The sequence below is a fragment of the Manduca sexta genome, chromosome 4 (genome assembly GCF_014839805.1).
Source record: "Manduca sexta isolate Smith_Timp_Sample1 chromosome 4, JHU_Msex_v1.0, whole genome shotgun sequence".
Classification (NCBI taxonomy): domain Eukaryota; kingdom Metazoa; phylum Arthropoda; class Insecta; order Lepidoptera; family Sphingidae; genus Manduca; species Manduca sexta.
This window is the reverse complement of record NC_051118.1, coordinates 9,908,678-9,932,072: the sequence shown is the minus strand read 5'-3', so window position 1 is coordinate 9,932,072 and position 23,395 is coordinate 9,908,678. Positions and strand designations below refer to the sequence as shown.

At 40.5% G+C, this 23,395-nt stretch overlaps 1 protein-coding gene across 1 annotated transcript; it reads left to right on the top strand.

The window, feature by feature from the left end:
* The first annotated feature begins 783 nt into the window (after positions 1-783).
* Positions 784-12,163, top strand: LOC115445931. Its single transcript, XM_037442202.1, is given in 16 exon segments — positions 784-1,807; positions 2,620-2,831; positions 2,987-3,100; positions 3,307-3,413; positions 4,122-4,224; positions 4,470-4,599; positions 4,771-4,909; positions 4,911-5,055; positions 5,157-5,378; positions 5,701-5,856; positions 6,771-6,887; positions 7,447-7,543; positions 7,842-8,036; positions 10,124-10,252; positions 10,465-10,593; positions 11,329-12,163. Coding segments are annotated over 16 exon segments (2,238 nt in total). The 5' UTR covers positions 784-1,701; the 3' UTR covers positions 11,466-12,163.
* The last annotated feature ends 11,232 nt before the right edge of the window (positions 12,164-23,395 follow it).

Sequence of the window (23,395 nt, the reverse complement as noted above, 5' to 3'; positions counted from 1 at the left end):
AAATGACGAAATGATGATTAACTATCTATACATTAAATTGCTGTCTTGGTGATAAAAAAACTAACTAAAGATCGTTGTGTTTTTTTGTGTAACAGTCACAGGGCCCGTCATCATCATCATCAGCCACAGGATGTCCACTGCTGAACAGGGCCCGTAATATTATTATATTAAGGTCAGTGGGAAACGTTTTAAAGTCAGTCGAGATAAAATTTAAATACAAAAACCGTGATAAAATCTAAAAACAAGTTTTATTTCGATGTTATATAATATTTTATTTATTCTGTCGATTGGTGTTTTTAAAACCTTGATGTTTCGATAAAAAAAAACAAACTAAAGTCGACGTCTTCAGATAGTCACAATTTATTGAACCCATACTGACATCACCTGAAATGTAATTTCAAGTCACAATATTGATATCTGACTTTTGTTTATGTAACAACGCCGACTCGGTTGAGAACAAGCGCTTGAATGACAGCTTTATTAACTGGCACTACATAAAATGTCCATTTGAGATTTTACTCAAACGTGAGATTGAGTTATTAAATCGGCCTCAGGTGGCGAGTCTATTTATACAATTAATGGACTGACTGTCTGCTGGTGGTAGGATATATTTTATATCCGCCCGGATAGCGACCGCCGTACACAAGGTGTTAAAACCCGCCATAGTGGGCCATGTAAGTGTCGCAGTCTGGGATCAGCCTGTGTATATCCGGTTCCAACAGACCGGCATAATTGTATCGACTGTCGAGGGGTGAACATCTCTGTCAGTCAATATTTATATGATTCCAGTCCACTTACCATCAAGGGGAGTGGGGTCATATTGCCGTGCAGGCAAAAAAAAATATCGTGGAATAAACTACTGATTGTGAAACATCGTGTAGGTATACAAAATATTCATTAGTTCCCAATATATATTTTTAAGTACCTATTTAAACCCGTGAACACCGCTGCAGGCTATCTTATCAGCCGGTACACGGGTAGTTGTTGATGCGTTGCTAGATTTTTAATTAGAGAAAGGCTAGTATATAGTTTATGTATATCTCGTTTCTTGGAATACTTATTTATTTCCCTCGTGTGATATCACAGAGGGCGAACGTTAAGCGCTTCATCATATCGCACCCTGGACAATCGAGGGTCTTTCAAATCTGTGTATTGAATAAGGGAGCTCAGGGCTCCGAGAGTCTTTATAAGCACGCGCACCGCTGCCGGCGCCAGTAGTCAGCACCCGCGCACACTCGCGCTCGGAGCAAGCGCATGCGAACACGCACATCACTTGCCCACATGCTCTTATCGCGCCTCTTATCAAACTGTGAACATAATATGTAAATAATCTTAAAGTTTATCGTGCCGGGTACGAAAGCTCAGAAGAATTTGCAAACTCCATTAATAAATTAAATCACAAATTTACATTAAAACAAAGAAAAATAATCTGTTTCTTGTTATTATTTGGGAAGAACTGATTACATAAACTTTATATATTAAGTACATAACAGATTTTCTAAGAAAACGAAATTAAATAATAATTATTAATTCGCAAAAAAAAATATTGTGGGTTTTCACACTATATTAATTCCCAAAAAAGACAAGTCAGAAAATCGTCACTTCCTACCAAATAGCTGTGCGGCGTCTGTAACAACTAGTTCAGGTCACCTGTACCGTGTCGTATAAGTGTTGACATCTCGTGAGCGTCGCTGCGGTGCGATGACAGTGGCGGCGCCGGCGCTGTCGGTGGCGTCGTGGTCGGCGATGCGCACAGCGCACATGCGCGCGCGCCGCTACTGCATTCAGGCGGCTGTAGTGCTACTCAGTAAGTACACACTCTATGCAAACTTCACACTTCTCTGTGTCAGTATTGAGGAGTAAGTATATACTATACCAAAGGACAATTAGTGGCTGAGCAAGCTTGCGTTTTGTTACATAATCAAAAAGTCTAAATTATAACATAAGATAGCTGTGGTTTATGCAGTGATATAGAAAAACAGGTCAAAATAGTTCCAGTGCGAGAAGGCAGTTTGTAGCAGGTTCACGCCTGGCGGGCTAATCTCAGGAACTACTGGTTCGAATTCAAAAATGCTGTTAGTTTTGGATAGCCCATTTATCGAGATAGGCTATAGGCTATATAATATCACGCTATGACCAATAGCAGCGGAGCGAAAATTAAAAATGTTGTATAAACGGTGAAAATGCATTACTTTTGAGCGCTTCCGTTGCCTGCGTTGCTTAAACGGTTAAGATTACGCAACAATCATGTATGGCGGAAATATTCTTCTTAAAAAGTTCTAGGAAATCTATAATAATATATTAATAAATCCGAAGAATTTGTTTGTTTGAACGCGCTAATCTCAGGAACGCTCATTTAATATTTTTTTTGACTAATACTAAGCCACATTACTCCTGAGTGTCATATTATGTTATTTTATTTTCCCAAGAAAATATAAATCTCGGAATTTTATTTTCACACTAGGGGGAGTCGCAGCCAAGAGCTAGTAATTAATAGTTACCTAAGTATAATCAGGCTTAGTATTTAGATTCGACTTTATCTTGGCAAGATTTTTACGCGGCAGAGCCTCGTGCAAATGCTAGTTCGATATAAATGTGTTTTAAATATTTTTTTTGTAGTAAATGTGCCGACTGTGTCTTCGGGTCTCTCGCTGGGCTGGGTGTCGCTGGCGAGCGGGGAGAGCGGGGAGAACGGGGAAGGTGCGGGGAGCGAGGTGGTGGTGGGCGCGGCGATCACATTCCTGGCGTCGTTGCTCGGCGTGCCGCTCAGCGCGCGCGCACTCGCTGCTGGCAGGAAGGTAGCCGTCATCGGGACTTCCGTCGCCTTTCTCGTAAGTAAGCTTATACACGGAAATACATGTTATATACCACGCAATGATTAAGTATTATTCTAAAGATGGTAAAAGCAACGCTGCACTCTAGAGAGTCTTGGGTGTGTTTTAACATGGTGTTATTACTACCTATATATGTATATATTTATGTGCAGGTGTGCTGGGCGCTGACGCTCTGCGGCGGTGGGTGGTGGATAGTGGTAGCGCGCGCGGCCGCGGGGATCGGCGGCGCCGGCGCGTGGGCAGTCGCGCCACTGCTCGCGCAGGAGGTATGGACGCTCAACCATCATCATCATCATTATCATTAGCCACATGAAGTCCACTGCTAAACAAAAGCATCCCTTAAAGATTTCAAAAGCGGCTACCTAACATGTTCCTGCATCCTTTATCAAGTCGTCTATCCACCTTGCAGTCATTACGGCTCCGTTGAATCTTTCTCGAACTGTAATGTATTTGTTCCCTGTCGTGTTGGCAGATGTGCGAGGCGTCGGTGCGCGGTGCGGCGGTGGCGGCGCTGGTCGTAGCCCACAACCTCGGCTTCCTGCTCATGTACGTGGCCGCGGCCGCTGGCCTGCACCACAGGTCACTGCACTTCTCTCTATGTTCTAATTATTATAATTACTTCTACGAATAATCTAATGGCCTGCCTTCACATATAAGCTTGATGTTTAAGTTGTTTTACGTTAAGTCGTTATAAATACGAAAATTTTAAATACCATAATAAGTCAGCCTAATTTGAATTCAGACTGAACTTAGGGCCACGTCACAAAATTGCCAGTCTGGCCTACGACGTCAACGCGCCGATCGGCACTAACAAATGTAAGGCAAAATATGGAGCATCCCACGATATCGCTGGCATTGTGCCGAGCGGCGAGCAGTATCGAAGAGCGAATCACATGTATTGGGGAAAAGGAAGGATGCCCCACTAAGAACAATAATAACTTAGTGGAAAATGGTATCGCTACTCAGCGTAAAGGCCAAGCCACGAAAACGGGATAAGCTGTGAGCGGCGCTACCCTCACTGCCCTGTATCCGGTATCTCTCCTATTCCCTCGTATATCTGTCTCGCTCATTCGTCGCTGCTGACACCAAACCGCTTGCGGTGTCGCTCGAGCGTCTTTTTCGTGGTTAAGCCATAAGTAGCATCGGAACTGGCCCGCCATGTCGCTTGCCGCGCCGTTCGCCGCTAAGCCCATTTTCGTCGCGAAGTCCTAAGTCAAGCCTATTCTGCATAATCTCCGGGTACGTCCCGTAGCGTACGCGCGTGGTAATGGTGGTGTGTGTGTTTAGAACAGTGGTGTGGTGTTGCGCAGCGCTGTCGGCGGCTCACTGCTTCGTGTTCCTCTTGGTGCCTGAGTCGCCCGCCTTTCTTGCCGCCAATGGAAGCACTGAAGTGAGTACACAGAGTATGAACCAAGGGAATATATATATCTCAATACAGAAAGTATGAAGGACAAACTTATTTACAGAAAAATACGCCTAACAGATAAACTCTCTTTGGAATCGTTTAATGAAGCGGTTACTTGATGGTGAGCGGCCCATGATTACCCTTTAAAGGAAGGGGTTAATAGAATTTGTTCTGTCTGTAACTGTGGCACAGTGGTTCTGTTATTGCAAAGTCTGGTGTTTGGTGTGCAGGAGGCGCGCACGTCTCTCGCGTGGCTGCGCGGCGAGCCCCGCGACAGCGCCGCGCTGGACGCGGAGCTGGCGGCGCTGCCGCTACCCGCCCCGCCCGTGCAGTCACCGTTCCAGCTCGCCAAGGACATGCGTCAGTTCACACATACATTTATAGCATTATGAACTACAAACGTTTAAAGTTTAAACTCAAGAAATAAGTTTTCCTTTTCGTAAAATGTAAATTGGTTGAGCCGAGGCTAAAACATATTAAAATATGAGATGATGGATGCTCTTGCAAATAATTTGTATGCTATGTATTCAGTCCGTGACCGGTGCCGTCGGCGCGCGTTCATCATCGCAGCGGTGTGCGTGGTGGGCCAGGAGATGTGCGGCGTACTGACGCTGCTGCAGTTCGCAGAGCGCGTGTTCGTGCTGGCGCGCGACGGGGACGGGCTCGCTGACCACACCGCCCACCACACCGGTGCCCGAGGCCGGGGGAGTGGCGGGAGCGCTCGCGTCGCCGGCGGGGCACGCCGTGCTGCTCGGCGCGGTGCAACTCGTTGCCTCCACTTTCGCGCTCTATCTCGTCGAGAAAGTTGGACGTAGGGTAAGGACTTAGATCTCACGAATTAAGGGAATTTAAATCCCAGTAATTTAATGAGTCGAATTTTTAAGAGTGTTCAAATAATTTATTGCTTGTGAACGCAGCGGCTGCTGGTTTGGGCGGCGGTAGTGACAGGCGCGGCGCTGGCGGCAGGCGCGGGTGCGGCGCGGTGGGGCGCGGGCGGTGCGGTGGTGGGCGCGGCGCTGGCGGTCGCTGTGGCTGCGGACTCTGTCGGCCTGCAGCTCGCGCCATACGCGCTGCTTGCGGACCTCTTCGACTATCAGGTGACGGCGCACCCGTGGGCCATATGGCCACTACTTATATTTGTAAGGTTCTAAAGTGACAAACAGTCAAACCATAAGCTATATTTCAGTGCATTGTAATATTATTCCTATGTGCATGTTATTGCTCCTAATCTCAGTCTTGCTCCGCGTCGACACTCGACTAAGTATTGAGAACGTAAAATTACGATAAATCTAAATGGTATACTGACGCTTGGCAGGACGCAAATGGCCACTATCACTATATTTTGTTGTTTGTAAAGATAGAACCGAGAGAATTAGGTTGAATTTCCAAATTGTACGATATTTTTACATAAATAATTAAATCCTTCGAGAAAGTAAGTAGTTTCTAACATGTTGTGTACAGTATCGCGGGTGCGCGACGGCGCTGGTGACAGCGGGCGGATGCGTGGCGAATGCGTTGGAGGTGGTGGGGTTCGCCTGGGTGACGTCGGTGGCGGGGCTGGCGCCGGCGCTGCTGGCGGGCGCTGCCCGAGACGCGCGCGCGCCGCCTGTCGGCCGTGTACTGCGGGTTGTGCGCTGCCTGCCCCTGCCGCGCGCACGCACGCAGTGAACAGACTATACAGTGTTGTAAAGAGACAATTTGTACTAAAGTGTGATGATAAAAGTGTTATGTTATGTACGTTTTTTATTTTATGTCATCACCGAACCTTAGATAAATATACATGAAATATATCGCTCCGATGTAACACCCAAACAAATATCTACAGCTATAAGAAAAGATACCAAGCTATATAACGAACCATCCTACAATGGGCCGAAAGAAATAAGACGAATGTCGTGTACACTAGCGACATCTTTGTCTATCCTGTTATATTTAATGCCCCTCCACGAACAAACGGCACGAGTTACTGGCTGGAATATGCAAAGATTTATGAGTAATTTCTTTAAAAAACAATTTTCTTCCCCGACATTTTATTAGGCATAAATGTCTACTAGTGAGAGTTATCCGCCAGTAACCTACCATTAATTGGTTTATGGCTATTCAAGAATCTTCTACTGGGAAAACACATTACGCAACTACATCAATAGCTTGTGAGGTGGCAGTAAAAACGCCTGATTCATACTTCCATTGTGCTTTGATTTGTGGGGAATTTGCCGTAACCAACCGCGCTCGACTTTTTACATAACTTAATGCCGAGGTGAGCTAGCTGCTCGCCTGACGCGTCACGTCTCATAAAGAGTAGCAATAGTCAACATCATTCAACATTGAATCACAAAGCTGTGCATAACACAGCACTACGCCCCGTGTTGTGCAACATGTAGCCTTGTTGCTTGGTAAATACAGTACAACTTTGGCAGTATGTTTGCTATCTGGTTGCCATGGCAACGCGCCACTGTACCACGAGTCGGAAACAAAGTAAATCCTTTACAATATAAGTGCATACGTAAACTTAATAAACGTATTATATGTAGTACAGAGTAACGCAGTACCTTAAGCGTACTTTAGTTGAAAGCATCTTATATGAACATTCCATCGCTGAGTGTGTTACCGTGTTCGTCACATTGTGCGATGTGAATCCAGTGTCTGCGGTGAGTATAACCTCAAAACCACAGAGTGACGGAGTCGTCTGTAGCCAACAACTCCACGAATGGTTCATTACGGCTGAGGCGGTGCCGCAGTCTCGGCAAAACCTATATCAATTTTACTGTTGTGATAAGAACTGACATGATCGGTGCAACACCCGATTATAATGCACATTGTTTTCAACATTGATTTAATTATGAAATGAATAAATACACTATTACTACATTCAAGCCGTTACTCACTCCCACCCCACGTCACCAGAATAGATATTTAACTAGGAGCCTTTGTTACCATATCGGGCACAAATTCCAGACTCAGTTTCGGGCTGATACCGATTGTTGGGACACACACACTTGCGCAGCTATGTAAGTGCACGTGCGTAGTTGTGCGAGAACGCTGTGTCACACCATACCTCCCGTATAAAAGCACCGCGCGTCTTTGTTTAATTAGTACGTCTTACGATTTGTTACTATTACCATCTAAGTACGCCTCTGTGTATTAAACGTACTCTGGAGTTTTGAAATACATAATATATTCAGTGTCATCTTTGGAGTTTCATTATAGCTAGAGTTGCGACTCCCATACACAGCCAACTCTACACCGATCAATAAAACTCAACATCACTTTGTCGATCTGGGATTCGAATCCAAGAACATAGAGCGTTAGTCATACCGACCACACTTTAATGTAGGCCATCAACGCAGTAAATTTTTGTTAGAGACGGACGCAGGAAAGTGACCTCACTGCACCTTATTGTAAGTGGAGTACGGTCTAGTCTAGATAGTGTCGACTGACATCTTTGAAAAAGGATGTACGCAGATTGATTCTAGAACGCGACCTACGTACGTGGTTTATGGTAGGTTTAGCACCTCGCGTACGATGGGCGCTATCCGGGTGGATACAACACCAGCAAGTATAAGTACCTAATTATGTCCCCTTAAAAAATATGATGGTGTTAGTGTTGAGGTGGAGCGCGATGGGTCTGCTGGACAAGCTGTCGGCGTGGCTGGGCGGCGGGCGCGCCGAGCTGACCGTGCTGGTGCTGGGGCTCGACAACAGCGGCAAGAGCACCATGCTCAACGCGCTGCGCCCGCCCGAGCTGCGCGCGCAACACGTCATGCCCACCGTCTCGCACCAGCAGGACCGGTTCCAGAGTATGTCACACGCTTCTGCAAGTAACACCTAGATAGTGAAAACATTACAATTCCACGGATTGAGTGACAGATAACCATTCTGGCGATCGTACAGCGGCTCAACATCTCTCGTTGTTACCGCTGATGTCTTACGTGGGATCTTTTCTTACCTTGGAAAAGTGACAGTACTGGACTAGACAGTATGACGGCACAACCTGGAGTACATTATAATGAAATTCATAAATGGTTTAAAAAAACAATCATGTCAGTAAAATATGCCGGATCAGGTGATGTATGTACCATCAATCTTCATTCGTTTTTGTGCTGCCGCTTTGGTGGGACCGCTTTCAGTGATATTCAAAAAAATATATTTGTTTGAAGTAGTTCTCCTTCTTTATGGAAAATATCAAATATGTATATGCCTATCTATAAGGTAGGTGATCCACAATACATGTCACGAACTATCTCCCCATTTCCGTACTGAGCTGGTTTGTTAAGTTAATTGAAAGCCTGATCTATCGAAATTGATATAACTATATCAAAAGTGTTATGAGTAGTAACCTATGTATATACATGTATTTAGTTTTAGGAGATCAACCTTCTCCTCTACACCATTCTTTATGCAAATCTTTTAATGGTAAGAAACAAGTATACTCTTTTTATAGTGACTTTATCGAAGCATTTGATCGCGTGAATCATTACTGCTCAAGAATAATTACCTAGGGTTTCTTGGGGATCTACAAAGTTTTAATCAGATCTTAACCTGTCACGCTGTATGGTTACGATTCTATGTCCTTTTTACCCAGCTCAGGCGTGGCTCAAATTTATAAGTTTTTTATGAATGATTGGTGTACATGGTTGACAGCGAGTGATTGGTATACGGGGACGACATCAAAGTGTTTAGTGTTGTTCACAATCACGATCAGTGTGTAGCCCAGCAGCGGGATATCAATGTAATTTCTGATTGGAATAGTAAATAATATGGAACTAAATATAAATTAATGCAAAATAATCACGTTTTAATAATATATTTATTAAATTTCATTATCAAATTAATGGGGTATCATTAATTTGATAATTAAATTTCATCTTATCTTAATCGAGTGAACACAGTCCGAGTCCTTGGAGTATTGTTTGACTCAAGGCTGTCTTTCAGGGATCACTAATATAGATATGTAGTAAAGCTTACAGAATGCTGTCATTTATCCTCCGCACCAGTAAACCCTTTAGAAATATTTCCTGTCTTATAATGTACTCCAAAATAATGCTCGCCCGTATGGTCACCTCTATATCTCACACAAATCAAATCAAATATCACATAATGATAGTTTTGAATTACAATATGCTAGTCATAAAATAATGTTTGTTTGAACCATGAAATTGCTTCTTTAGAATATATCCCTAATTAAAACCTTTACCTAATTTTGTTTTAAGATAATATTTTATTTATTTCCCCCTTACTGATCATACCGATTTTCTGAGCGCTGTTACTGTTTTAATAAACTGAATTGTTGTGTATAGTTGTGATATCGATTCAGAGTTATTTTGATTTTAAATTTAAATTTAAACATACATCTTGCGCTTGTTTTGTCCGTAGTCTGTAACTGTATCTTATAAATAAATTATGCCTTTTACACTGCGCCCCCTGAGTCACAAGAAATATGCTGAAGTATCTTTTTGGATGTACGAGTATGTCTACCCCGGAACCTAAATTACCGAAGCCAACCACCATGACAGGTGTTCTGTGGTCGATGTCCTCTCGGGTACAGACTAATTAGTGATGATATCCCTGAAGGGACGCAGAGACGCAATCAGGGCACCCACTTTTCGCCAAGTGTGTTCCATCCCATGTTGTGATAGGGGCGAGCCTATCGGCATATCGGGCACAAATTCCAGACTTCGGGCTGATACTGAGCAGAAAAACCTAAATATCAATTTACCCGACCCGGAATGCAAGCCCAGGACCACAGAACCCTGTCATACCGCGCACGCAGTACAACTACGCCGCCGAAGTAGTCACATTTAGCGATAGTTGCGTACGATTTTTGTATTTATTGCTAATAATAATTTGTATAAATGTGGCTCTAAGCAGCGTGTATGTTGTTAAGGCGGCGGCGTGTCATTCAGCGCGTGGGACGTGTCGGGCGCGCCGCGACACCGCGCGCTGTGGGAGCGCCATTACCGCGCTGCGCATGCCGTCATCTTCGTTGTCGACGCCGCTGACCACTTGCGGCTCGGTATGTACTCACCATCACATCGATATTTTGAGTAGTAGCTCTCAGAGCTGAAGTTGAATTTGGTTACTCGGTGTAATATGAATAAGTGTCGCCATATAGATCTGGGCTTACATAAGCCGCATTAAAGGATACGATTGATGTATTACAGTTTCTACATTCATTCTGTTCTACTTATAATATTGCGTTATATGTGTGCATGTATGTCTGTGCAGTGGTGGCGCGCGAGGAGCTGGAGCTGATGCTGGCTCACCCGGACATGTTCGGTCGTCGCGCGCCGCTGCTCGTGTTCGCGAACAAGAGCGACGCGCCGCACGCGCTCGCGCCCATGCACGTCGCTGCCGGTGAGCGTGAACTCTACTCTACTATATAATACAGTATAGCGTGACCAGAGAAATATAAAACTTATTTTGGCGGCGCCACCTTGCTTTTTCGTTTTAAAGTACAAGAAATTACTTCCATATTTTATCACAACTCGGTGAGTATTTTTTATTTTCCTGCTCAGGGTATAATTGTGTACCCTCGGGAATGCGTTAGCTACATTATAAATATAGTGGAATACATGGCTGAAACAAGATGTGGAGTTGTCGACATTGTGCATGGGTCACCCGGATTGAATTGTATTGCACATAGCTAAGAAACAGCTTAACTGTTGTATTTATGATCTCAGTGAGATTTTCGTAGGTCTAAAAATCTTTGGCCAATAAAAGCCAGACAGTTCCTTCATTATTTATATATTTATAATCTAGATAGCTCCTTAATTACTTAGGTAATTCTAGACATCATATGGCACACTTGTTTTTTGCTATCTTTTAGCTACAATAAACGAAATAAAGTTGGCCAATGCGATTAAAAAAACGAACAATATTACTTAGCTCAATCGAATGGCTGCATTAGACACACCCATATAATCAGTGGGCGATAATGGCTTGACTTTATTTCTGTACCTACATCTAAATTATGGTCCAAACAAAGTACAGTTTATGGAGGTCTCTTAACCCACTGACGACTTGCTTATCTTCCTCCATGTTACATGACATATTATTGGACTGTATGAGCTATCCTATGTGGTGTTGCAGCCCTGGGCCTGGAGAAGATCAGCGACCGTCCGTGGCACGTGTGTGCGTCGAGCGCGCTGTCTGGCGCCGGGCTGGCGGACGGCGTGGCCTGGCTCGCCGCGCAGCTGCGGGACGCGCATGTACCCAAGCGGAACTAGACACCAGCCACCGCACAAGGAGACCTATACCATCACTACCAATAAGGATAATGACAAGTCTATGACTGACGATGGTTGTTTTATAACAAAAAAATACTGTCAAATTAAAAAAAAAATCGTATTTCGACGATGTTTCGAAGACTTTGCGTGCATCGTGGTGGTTCGTCGGGAGAAAACTAAAACATTAAAACCGCGATAAAATCCGAAAAATAGTTTAATTTTAATGTGTAACATTCGCGTAAACATAAGAAATACTTACTTGTTCAGCAACTCATACTTTTGCGGTACCATTAACTGTGGAATAGTTTACCTGCATACGAGTTCGGCGAGCGTTAATAAGTACCTGTTGTTTTCGTAACTCATATGGATGCCATGTGGCCAGTTCTGAGCATAAACTACCCTATGTGTAACTATCTTTTGGTAGGTACCTAGTACATCCTTTTGTCCATATGTTACAATAAAATATGCTGTAGTAAATGGTAAGTCCAATTCTAGTTGTTAATCAGAGCACACCTAGAGAACAAGTCGATGATCGGATGTAATGTCTTAATTTGCTTATAAACACAAACAATGTCTCAGGACAGGTTTATGGGAATGGTCAATGTAATGTTAATTAGTCATTTTAAGGTCATCTACTCACTTTAGTTGACATAAAATAGCAACAATGTTGAATTATGCCTGATCTATAAAACAGAAAATTATAAACTTAAGAGTACCTAGCGTAATCAAATAACTATTACCATAACGTACGGAAGAAATAATTTAATATCAAGGATATGTATGCATATTAATCAAAGACATTATTGTCTGTATAGGAATTAATTTATTTTATAGTTTACTGGATGCGGTGTAAGATAATCCCTAAGGAAAGTGTGAATATGCATTATGCAATATGCAACAAGCTCAGCGCGGGAGTTGTTATATGACGTCAATAATTCAACTACAGCAAGAAGCGTGTGTAGTTCAGTCACAGTTGTAAACATAGACAATAGATCGAGCCACTGTCTCACTAATTTACAACTCTGTAGAAAGAGATAAAGCGTTTGTGCGGCCATGACAACAGTCATAGTAAAATCATTATTAAACTTATATTAAAAAGGTTTATTACTAAAATTGTAAGTAAAGAATGCACAAGATATAAAGATCTACTTATATAAATAAAGTATCATTTTGTAAAATCGGTTCAAAATGGATTCATTAAAGACAAAGAATGACATCATCCAAATTCCGATGCAAGCGTGCGAGGAGATGACTAGAAATGACCATCGCTAGAGTTTCCGAAAATAAGGTATTTGTTCATAAAAATATCTTATAACACGAAGTTTCTCTAAACTCACTTAATATAATTCATACTTATATTACAAATAAGAAAGTAAGTCTGTTACGCTTTCAGAGCTGAGCTATTGAACCTATTTCAATAAAATTTGGTATAGAGATCGTTTGAAATCCTGGGAAAGACATAAGCTATTTTCTTCACGCGGGCGGACCCGCGGCAAAAGTTAGTATGATATATTTCCTTGTTATCACAGTTCAACTCTACATCGTAGAACTAATGTGATTAACTGTTTACGGACTATCTTGTAATAATTAACCTTGTTAAATATTAACTATTAAATAAACTCTATTGCAAATTGTTCCATTGTTTACTATACGACTTCAGTTTACGACTAAATATTTATCGTTTATTTTATAGTTCGATATACATCAGACTGATTATGAGCAGAACATACGACTCGAGCTAGTATCTAGATCTTTATTTTAGTTAGGTAATGGAAGAGTTATATTTAATCACTAAAGCGAGGAGTAATGGTCAGTTTTATAAAAATAACATTAATAACTATTTATTAGTTTAATTGGTTTAATTTGGTTGCTAGTGTACCGTAGATATAAAATTATGTTTGAAGAAATATCTCACCGAAACGACTTAAGAAATGTGGAAGATATTGTTCTCTGTTACCCACCATGAATCTCCATTTGATATAGTATACTTCTGTCATGCAAATAACAATGTGAACTTTAGTTTATAGTTATGGAAGATAATAATTACTAAATATTGATCTATAACTTCTGTCGGTTTTTATACAAATAATATGATCATTGTGTATTATAGAATTTGATTGATTTTTCACGGCTTCATAAAAGTGAGGTAATTATTTTCTATTCCATCATGTCATGATGACTGGTATGGCTATGCATTAATTATCGCAACACATGACCATCGCCATTTTTCATCTGTTGCCAAGCTCTATCTAACAACATTTTTTAATCCAACTGAATGAGTATTCGCTCGTCTGATGTCAAGCGTCATGACTGCCTACAAACAATAGCAAAACCACACAGAACTATGAATTGGAAAGCACATTTCATCTCGTATCTCTAAGTAACGCGTCCCATTGTCATTCAACCATAATGCGCAGACACCTCTGCTTGTCAGTAATTATTGTTAATTTTCGAGTTCTTAAAAAATAATTAAATTAAAAAATTGTCGAAGCTGTTACTTTTTAAAAATTAACCACGTCCTACAAAGGCCCTGCCTCAGGTTCAAATTCAATTCTATTCGCTTCTTAGTAAACGCATTACAAAGTTAATGGTGACTGTATTCTCTTGTTTATCATTTATTTAGGATTAATTATGACTTTTGAATGTGGTCAGCCTCTATTATATTTGATGGCTAGCGTTTAATGAGACGAAGTAACATAGTAAATAGTAGTTAGGGCCTAACTATAATATTTTCTTAAAATGACTAAATTTTGTGTATATTTTAGTCTATATCAGCACGTCAGAGGCTTCTGTTGAAGCGGACTCGCCTCGGTAACAAAGGAACTGTGACGTCAGCGAGGACATGAGCTCACGCCTCACGTGACGTCACACCTCTTTTGTGCCGCAAACAGCTCTGATTCTAATTGCGGTTGCACGGCTTGCAGTTATTCCACCCTGGAGGCGGCATTACTGTCTGTGAAAATTTACTTTAGCGTTAATAAGACGCCATAAATTCCTATATATACGTACATAATATTATTTTACTAATTTATATTAATACATAACGCTGAACAGATTATTTGAATGCGTTAATCTCAGGAACTACTAAATAGATTTTGATTTCTTTTTCACTAACAAGAAGGTACATTACTTCTGAGTGTATATTACTTTGAATGGCGGGAAAATATAAAGCGGAACTTTTATATCGGAATATTTCACGCGGGTGACGCTGCGAACAAAACCCATAATATATATATAAATGCCTTCCTGGAGATGATTATTATAGGTTTAAATGTTTGGTCGTATGTTATAAGTTAATGCAAAACAAATGAAATTCAGCACACCATGACCTAGATTAACAGTTGGGGACAAATAATATAATATTTGGAATAAATGTAAATTTGTTTATGTAACGAATAGTGGTTATGATATTGAAGCATCCAAACCGATCACAATTGGTTCGAGTGTAAACATATCGAATGTATCGGATTACGATCCGACAGTGGAGACACGCTCGGTCGGCTGCAATATGGAAGTAATCTGTGGCTTCAACACACACACACACACACACACATACGAATTAATGTAAAACGATGAATATTAATACGAGTCGATGTACGACTTGTTTGATGTTATTATTCGTGTTTTATTGTCGATATTTAATTAAAATCCATCTTTTAGTTCAGGTTAAAATAGTCTTCTGTCGCTTCCGTGGTATTGTATACCTAATGTTGGTCTACATTTGGTCTCACTCCTTATTTTATAGCAGGCGCTGTCATGGCAATGGATTATATTCTCTTAGTAAGTAGTTATCACAGATAAAAAATACGCATAATGTTAAAGAATTACGTTATTTTAAAAAAGTAATACACCAATTGTGTTTCCTTTTAAGAGAAGAAATAAGGATTTTAATACTCCCTATCCGTTAATGCCGCATGAAATGCAAGCGCAGCGATACTCCTGTGAGGTTTATCACGAAGCCTAGTCATTTGTAGCAGTGGCTGCAACGCGGCTTTACCACTTACTCTAGGATCTATGGTAACAGCGTGCGTTTCCCGGATGCCGGCTGTACGGATCGTAAGCCGCTGCGGGTCGGCGCTGCGCTGGATTTGTCGGTGGGATGAGACGTGTGATAGCTTGCTTAGCAGTTTGGTTGTTAGCTTACATATGAGTCAAATCATGTACTTCTCGTCTCATCTTATAAATATTTTAAATGCGAATGTTTGTGACTGCTTTGGCGACGTAGTTGTATTTTGGTACAACTGTAGTGCTGAGGTCTCGGGTTCGATCCCCGGGTCGGGCTAAATGATATAGAGTTTTTCTGTTTAGTATCATTCAAGCGTATGAAATCAGTGCCTGATATAGCGATAGGCTTGCCCCATGGCACATAATGGATCGAAGCACACATGGCGGAAATTGGGTTGCTTGTTTGCAACTCTGTTTACCCTTTCAGGGATAAAGGGGTGATGTGTATATTATTAGGGAGCTGTGAATCATGGAAAGATTCATAACTTGAAATGAGTGAAAAGTATGTTTAATTTTCGATTCTATAAGCATTCAGTGTCGGTAGCACGTTTCCAATAACCTCACAGTAGAAATGTAATCAACGCTCGCGTGCGGCGGCGGCGCGCGCTGGGAGCAACGCGGCACGTGACCACAGCCAACCAATCAAACTAACTCACGCTTGGGTCACGCGGTAGGCAGAGGTACAACACACTCTAGCCCAAGAAGAGAGTATCAAGAGTAAGCTATCGGCAATGACAGCAAATGACGAGGGAGTTTTTAAAAATACTATATGTTTTACACAAATTAAGCAAATCAAAATTTGAAGTGTTATTGATTATTAAAAAATTTGGTACTAGCACACAAGTGTAATCATGATAGTGCGGTTCCAACTTTTTTGACGTCTTCGTATCATTGGGCTAGAGGTCTAATATCTCAACATGATATAGATTATAGGGTATGAATGCAAACGTAAACAAATTATGCATATTTCCAATCGGTACTGAACACACATTTATATTGTCAACTAGAAATTTAATTAGCGTTCGCATGTACATTGTACGTGGATGGTGAATAGGAGACAAATAAATCTATCTATACTATTATATAGAGCTGAAGGGTTTGTTTGTTTGAAGGCGCTAATCTCAGGAACTACTGGACCAAACTGAATGAATCTTTTAGTGTGAGATATCACATTTATCAAGGAAGTCTAGATATTCCATTATGCTATGGCCAATAGAAGCGGAGCAGTAATTAATTATATTGCAAAAACGGGAAATGTATTACTTTTGAGAGCTTCCGGTGCGTGCGCTGCGTAAACGATTAAAGCTATGCAACAATCACGTATGACGGAATTGTTCCTTTTAAAAAGTTCTAAAAAATATAAAGCAAAGTCCCCCGCCGCATCTGTCTGCCTGACTGAACGCGATAAATCCAAAAACTACCTAATTGATTTAAATAAATTTTGGTATGGAAGTAGTTTTAGACCCTGGGAAGAACATAAACTACTTTTTATCCCAGGAAAATATATAGCTTGACTTTTATAACGGAAAACTGTTTCACGCGGGCGAAGTCACGGGTAAAAGCTATCTATCTATACTTATAATAAATCTGTAGAGAGGTCAATTCTGTACATGAAATATATTTCCAAAATAACTATCAGGGGGTGATTAGGGATCAATACTGATGCCAAAAATGCAATTAGTAACATTTTTGTCTGTCTGTCTGTCTGTCTGTCCGTCTGTCTGTCTGTCTGTCTGTCTGTCTGTCTGTCTGTCTGTCTGTCTGTATAACCGTTATAGAAACAAAAACTACTCGACGGATTTTAACGAAACTTGGTACAATTATTTGTCATACTCCTGTGCTGGTTATAGTATACTTTTCATCACGCTACAATTAATAGGAGCAGAGCAGTGAAGGGAAATGTTGGGAAAACGGGAGAAGTTATATTAAATAAAGCTGAAGAGTTTGTTTGTTTGAACGTGATAATGTCGGAACTACTTTACTTTATTCTCTAGTGCTAAAGGCTACTTTTTATCTCGGGAAAATATCCCGGTAAAACTTATTCACATAATAAACATAATGTTTCTTAGTACATAGAATAAATTAAGGCTTTTTGGAATGTCGGCTTGTCGTCGGCGGTGCCTTCGAAGCCGGCAATGTCGACGCTACGTGTTGTCCCAGTCTGTATACAATAGTACAATCTACACATCTTTGAGTTTGCTATTAACAAAGCTGACATCTGCTATAAGCCATTCAAGTTACCACTGTGATGATTCATATAAAGCGGATGTCTGTCGCTCGCATCTTGTCCTGAACTATGTACACATGGATAGATGATAGCGTTTCCCTGAATGATAAGACAAAACGCCACGATTGGACATAAACAATACCAGCAAGAAGTTAGAATTATAAACTCTACATGACACTCTACTTACTACGCTTCTCACCATTAGACAATAGATGTTCGGCATCATATCTAGTATTAATACTTCTACAATGTCCCTAAATGTGAAGCAAAAAGTGCACCCCACAAAGGCCAAAATAGACTAAATAGTCTCGTGCAAAATTGTCTCGGTATATGAGTATAAATTTGATTAAAATCACGGATCGATTTTAATTAACAGAGAGCGCTAAGCTTCCTAGTGATGAAGAGCGCGCGAGGAGCCGCTAGCCGCGGCGTCCTGCGGCGCGTCGACGGCGCCGCGCGGCAGTCCTGCTCGGCGCGCCCGGGACATCGCCGCGCCGTGCCCGGCCCCACACGCGCCTCACACGACCGCGCAGTACGAGAGTACGATACGTGCGTGTCGACAGTTGTTGGTCAGGGAATACGCGATGCTGTCTAAAAACATTAAATATAAATTATAATAAGCGCTTTACGTTAGCTCTTTAAGCTGTAAATATAACAGCTCTCTTAAAGTTTGACTTTAGAAATTAATAAAACGACAGAGTGGGTAGTTTAAGTTTTTGTTTCCGCGATAGTGCGGTGACCAGTGGTAGTGGTGACCGCTGCACGGACTGCAAGCGAGGACTATGTAAGTTTAGATATAAAATTATAATACATTGTCGGACTAGATTAAAATAAATTACGCACATGATACTTTGTCAAGTAAATAAAGATCTTGTTAAGATTGAAGTAATATGAAATAATTAAATTGGCTTTTAGAATAAAATTTCGAATAATGAGTAATTATTGAATTTATCAAGATTATAGTATTGCTCTGGAACACTACTACTTTTTAAAATCAGTAATACTTTCGTGTAAAAAGCGAGTTAATAAAACTTGGCCTGATAAGTTGATGAGTTTTCCTTACCGGCAGTCATTGGACTAACTTATAGAAATATACTCACGTCAATAATCTTCTAATAATATATAAGCTAATTGTATTTACCTTATTTATTTATATATAATATAACTATTATCATGTTCATTAAGTGTATTTGTGTAGTTACTTTTTATATTTATGCTATATTGTGTATCAAATCCGCCTTTATATGTTAATGTACAAAAGGTGAAAAAAAAACGATAAGCGAAAAAGATGTTCTGAATCATCCCGGGTTGCTTTACTTCATTACCCCTGAATGCCACGGCATGAATGAACTTGTATAGTTACATTTATTTTAGAAGCGTCGACGGCAATGCTGAAGTAGGTATACCACACATATAAAACTAGGTGCTATATTTTAAAAATAAAATTATGTCATTGCAAGTTGCTACTTTGAAGCCGGTAACCAGTAACTACTATACGAACACGACGCGCCGTGCTACTATTATTGCAAACTCGGGTATACATGTAGTAGCTATCATCCACTAACTATAAGTTTCCGTGATGTGCTACAGAGCAGACTGAAAATATTAAGAGGGCAAAATCTAAAATTTTGATGCGGGTGGGAGGGGACTACTCATAAGAGCTTATTTAATTCGGGGCGGAAGTGGGTGGCCATATGAAAAAATCCCAATAATTAAATACAAAAGTATGTACTTATATTGAATACACGGATTGCGGTGTGGCGGGTAGGGGGGGGGGGGGTCAGTCAGCTGCTTGTCTTGCCCCCACTTCATACCATGAAATACTTATAACAACTGATTTTTATTGTTAAGTGAGGATTTGACCAACCTAATCCCTGCGGCTTACTGTTTGGATTTCTAGAAATCGCACTCCGCAAAACGCAATACTAGAGGTTTCTTTGTTATAATAACAATTAATATAGAGCTGTCGTTAATTGATCTCGCGGGTAGTTATATCAGGAGTGCGGTCCAGTGACACGCAATGTTCGGTCGCGCCGGCGCCGCGTCACGTGTCATGCCGTCGTTTGTAGCCTTTTATTTATGTTCATTGCGCGAATTTCCGGAACCAATCGACGTATTGAATTAAACCATTAATTGTGTTGGAGCTTACTAGTAAACGATATTTTATTATCGCGGCGCCTCTTTCTTATGATTATCACATGCTGTTTTGTAACTTGTGGATAATGTGTTCATACTTGTTTCTTTTACCTTTAAGTAAAATTGTATTATGATGTTCTCCAAAAAACATCTAATGAATCACAAAACTGCAGATTATATATATTTTGTTATTAATAATAAGCGACACATATATAAAAACTTTAATGACAGTATAATGTTTTGACTGAATTTGAATTGTAAATGTTTTGTATTTGTAATTGTGACACCATACGCTTTATGGTAAGTGCCACGCGCCCACGACAGCCGACGAAGGATATTCATGATTTTGAATTAAAAGTATAAGAATGAAAATATCCATGCTTGCAGACTGCAGCCGAGCTACAGGAATAAACAAATCTGTAGTACCTACAGACAGATCCTCGCATACAAAAATACTAATGTGTACGAAAGAAAAGCGAAGCCTCCACATAACTAACGGAAACATTACGAGTTCATTTCCTCGCACTAATTGGGCTCTTTGTAGGAAATAAACAGGAATATTAATAACAGGAAAACACGAGCGGGCGGGAGACACTGAGCTGCCTCTCGCTGTAGTTTTTGGGATATTAATATTTAAGCACAGAGCGTGACATTTGTGAATTGGTTTGTAGGAATACATTTGTATACATACGTTTTTTATGTGTTTAATATTTGAATTTTGTTTTCACACCATCTTGATTCGTTTCTTGCACTCTCGATTTAAAAGTATATACTGCATATTGGCTCGAAGTCATGTAATATAGTTTTGACTAGTTTCTGTTGGTTATAATATAATTATATCAGCCCTGTATTATATACTGTCCCATTGCTGGGTAAGGCCTCCTCTACTACTGAGAGGGATTAGGCTCTAGTCCACCACGCTGGCCTAGTGCGGGTTGGTAGACTTCACACACCCTCAAAATTCCTATAGAGAACTTCTCAGGTATGCAGGTTTCCTCACGATGTTCTACTCCACTGTTTCTGTTCGTTGTATTCATTTAATTTTTTGTCCTCATATTACCTCTATTATACTTATTAAGTCTTACTTATAAAAAAATCGCAAAGCTATATCTAGATAAAACACCAATTTACTCGATCAACTGTAAGTCAAACCCGCCATCTTGCCTCTTAATGAGGTTTAAACTAGGAAACCGGTGATGTTTTTGACAGCTATATAAGCAATTCTTAACCACCTCTTAACGCTAAAACAAATTTATAAGTAAGACTGCATATGATTTGCAAAATTTCAAATATCGAATCAGATAGGCATAATTGCAACAATAACTTATCGATACAAAATCTATCACCTACTCGGAGTTACACTGCAGGATAAATTACAAGTAAGTCAGTTATTCAAATTTAGGTTGTATGGTCGATGCTTTAAGCCTATACCCTCTTGACCTTTAAACCTCCTTACGACAATCTTAATGCTTATCTTAGCTCTTATTAATTATATCAGATAATTTGTAATCTTTGGGAAAGGTCAAGGTCATTTCGTGATGGGTGTAGACAGTAAGGACGTCATGACTTTGTTTATCTGAGCAGCTCACGACCTCGACTTAAACAAATGGGCTTATTGGCGACGCACTTCCTTCCAACTCCGTGATCATGCGATATATTTTGATCTTGTAATCGACTGTGATATTCCCATAGCGGCTTGCACTGCTAGCGGGTACGTTCAAATCTCATCCGTCAGTATTACTCATCGAGATATAGGCAATGATTCCGTCCACCTGATAAAACTTAAAACACATACACCGCTAAACCGAAGGGGTAGGCAGAGTTGCAACCAGCTCACTCACTTTTTGCCTTGTGTGTTCCGTCGCATGATGTGATAGTAGGGGGTCAGCTTATCGTCATCGAGCTCAAATTTTCGCCGGCATTCTCGCCGGCACCGCTGATATCCCACTTTTAAATATTGCTCGCGATCTATTCCTCCGCCATAATACTGCTAGTTTTCCTGACGGTTCCGCCTGCGTGAATTTATTAGATGTAATTAGTGTAGATCTTTGAAAAGTTGTTTATCTTATTTTAGGCAATTTGGACATCTCTTAGTTTGGTTTTATAAGCACTACCCCAGATTTCTATTTGGTATACATGCGACATCGTTACGAAGAGAATAAGTCAAGTGTGAGCGCTGTCTGTTCTCACACGCAGATATTTTTCAATTTTTTGTTGTATAGAAATATTGTATCAGGTCAATAGATTGTTCGTATGTTTGCTGTGGTAGATATTTGATTCTTAAGATGTCATTAGGTCCTACACACTTTTGTAATAGTTAAACAATTCGAGTCATCTCTTCCTTGATATGTTTGTTTTCATTAGAACATTCGCACGCATTATGTATCTGATCGTGCGGGTGATTATCTACGAGTATGTCAACGTACTTAGCTTCGATAAGCCCGAATGCGATCCTATCACTCCGTCGCGCCGGAGAATTGTTTTCTTGGCGACCTTTGTACGCTTATAGTGTACACTGTTCAGCGCTGTTTTAATATCTACAGTGTAACTGTAGTGGTTGTATATAATAGCAGACCTGTGCGTGGGGCTGTACAGTGCACACTGTGCTCAGAATCATAAAAAATGACAACTGTACTCATTTCGCTTCGCACACTGTTTTTTAATCTAGCTCTGTACACAAAGCGTGCTGACGTAAAATATCAAACAAAATTGAGTGTTATTTATGATGCGCTATGAACTGTATTTAAATGATAACGAACAGCAATCAGATAGTAATAAAACTAAAAATAATCGTGTCAACATTAATCATGATTACTTTTAATTCTTGATTAGATACGTTCAATTAAGATTACATGTAATCTTTAATTTTGATTACAGTCAATCTAATCAAGTGCAAGGAGACGGACGTTTGTAATTTTAGCCATTTTACGAAAACCTGTGATGTCAGTGTTGATGTTCAAACAGTACGCACTGTGAAATGGCTTCAAGACCTTGTTCATGTTTGTTAACAAATTGTGAATCGGAAATCGTGCGAAATGATCGAACGCAAGAGACACTCCCGTGCATCCTCGACGGCAGATTTTTCATATATTCTCAAACAGAGTCCACGAATACTAAAAGAGTCGCAATTTGTACATCTTGTCTACCAAAGGAAGTTAAAATTAGTGGATTTAACAATTCCACGTCAAATTTTGTTACTCATCTAAAGCGAAGACATGGAAAAGACACGTTGGAGGAGTATCAGAGGCACTTGAAAAGCGTGAAGAGAAGCAGAAAGTCTTCGAGAAAATCTAAATGTCGTTGTCAAATAGAAATAAGAGATCGGAGTGATAAACCAACTCAGCAAACGTTTTCAGAACAGAAATTTAATGAGAACATTTTGAAGTTTTTTATTCATTCTATGCCGTCTTTGCAGGCAATAGATGATCCTTTTTTTAAGACAATTTTTGATGACTTAAATATAACTGACAAAGGACTGAACCTTATCAGCAGAGGGGCTTTGGAGGGTTTGATTGATAACTTCTATTTAAAGGAAATCACAAGTATCAAGAGTGAAATACAG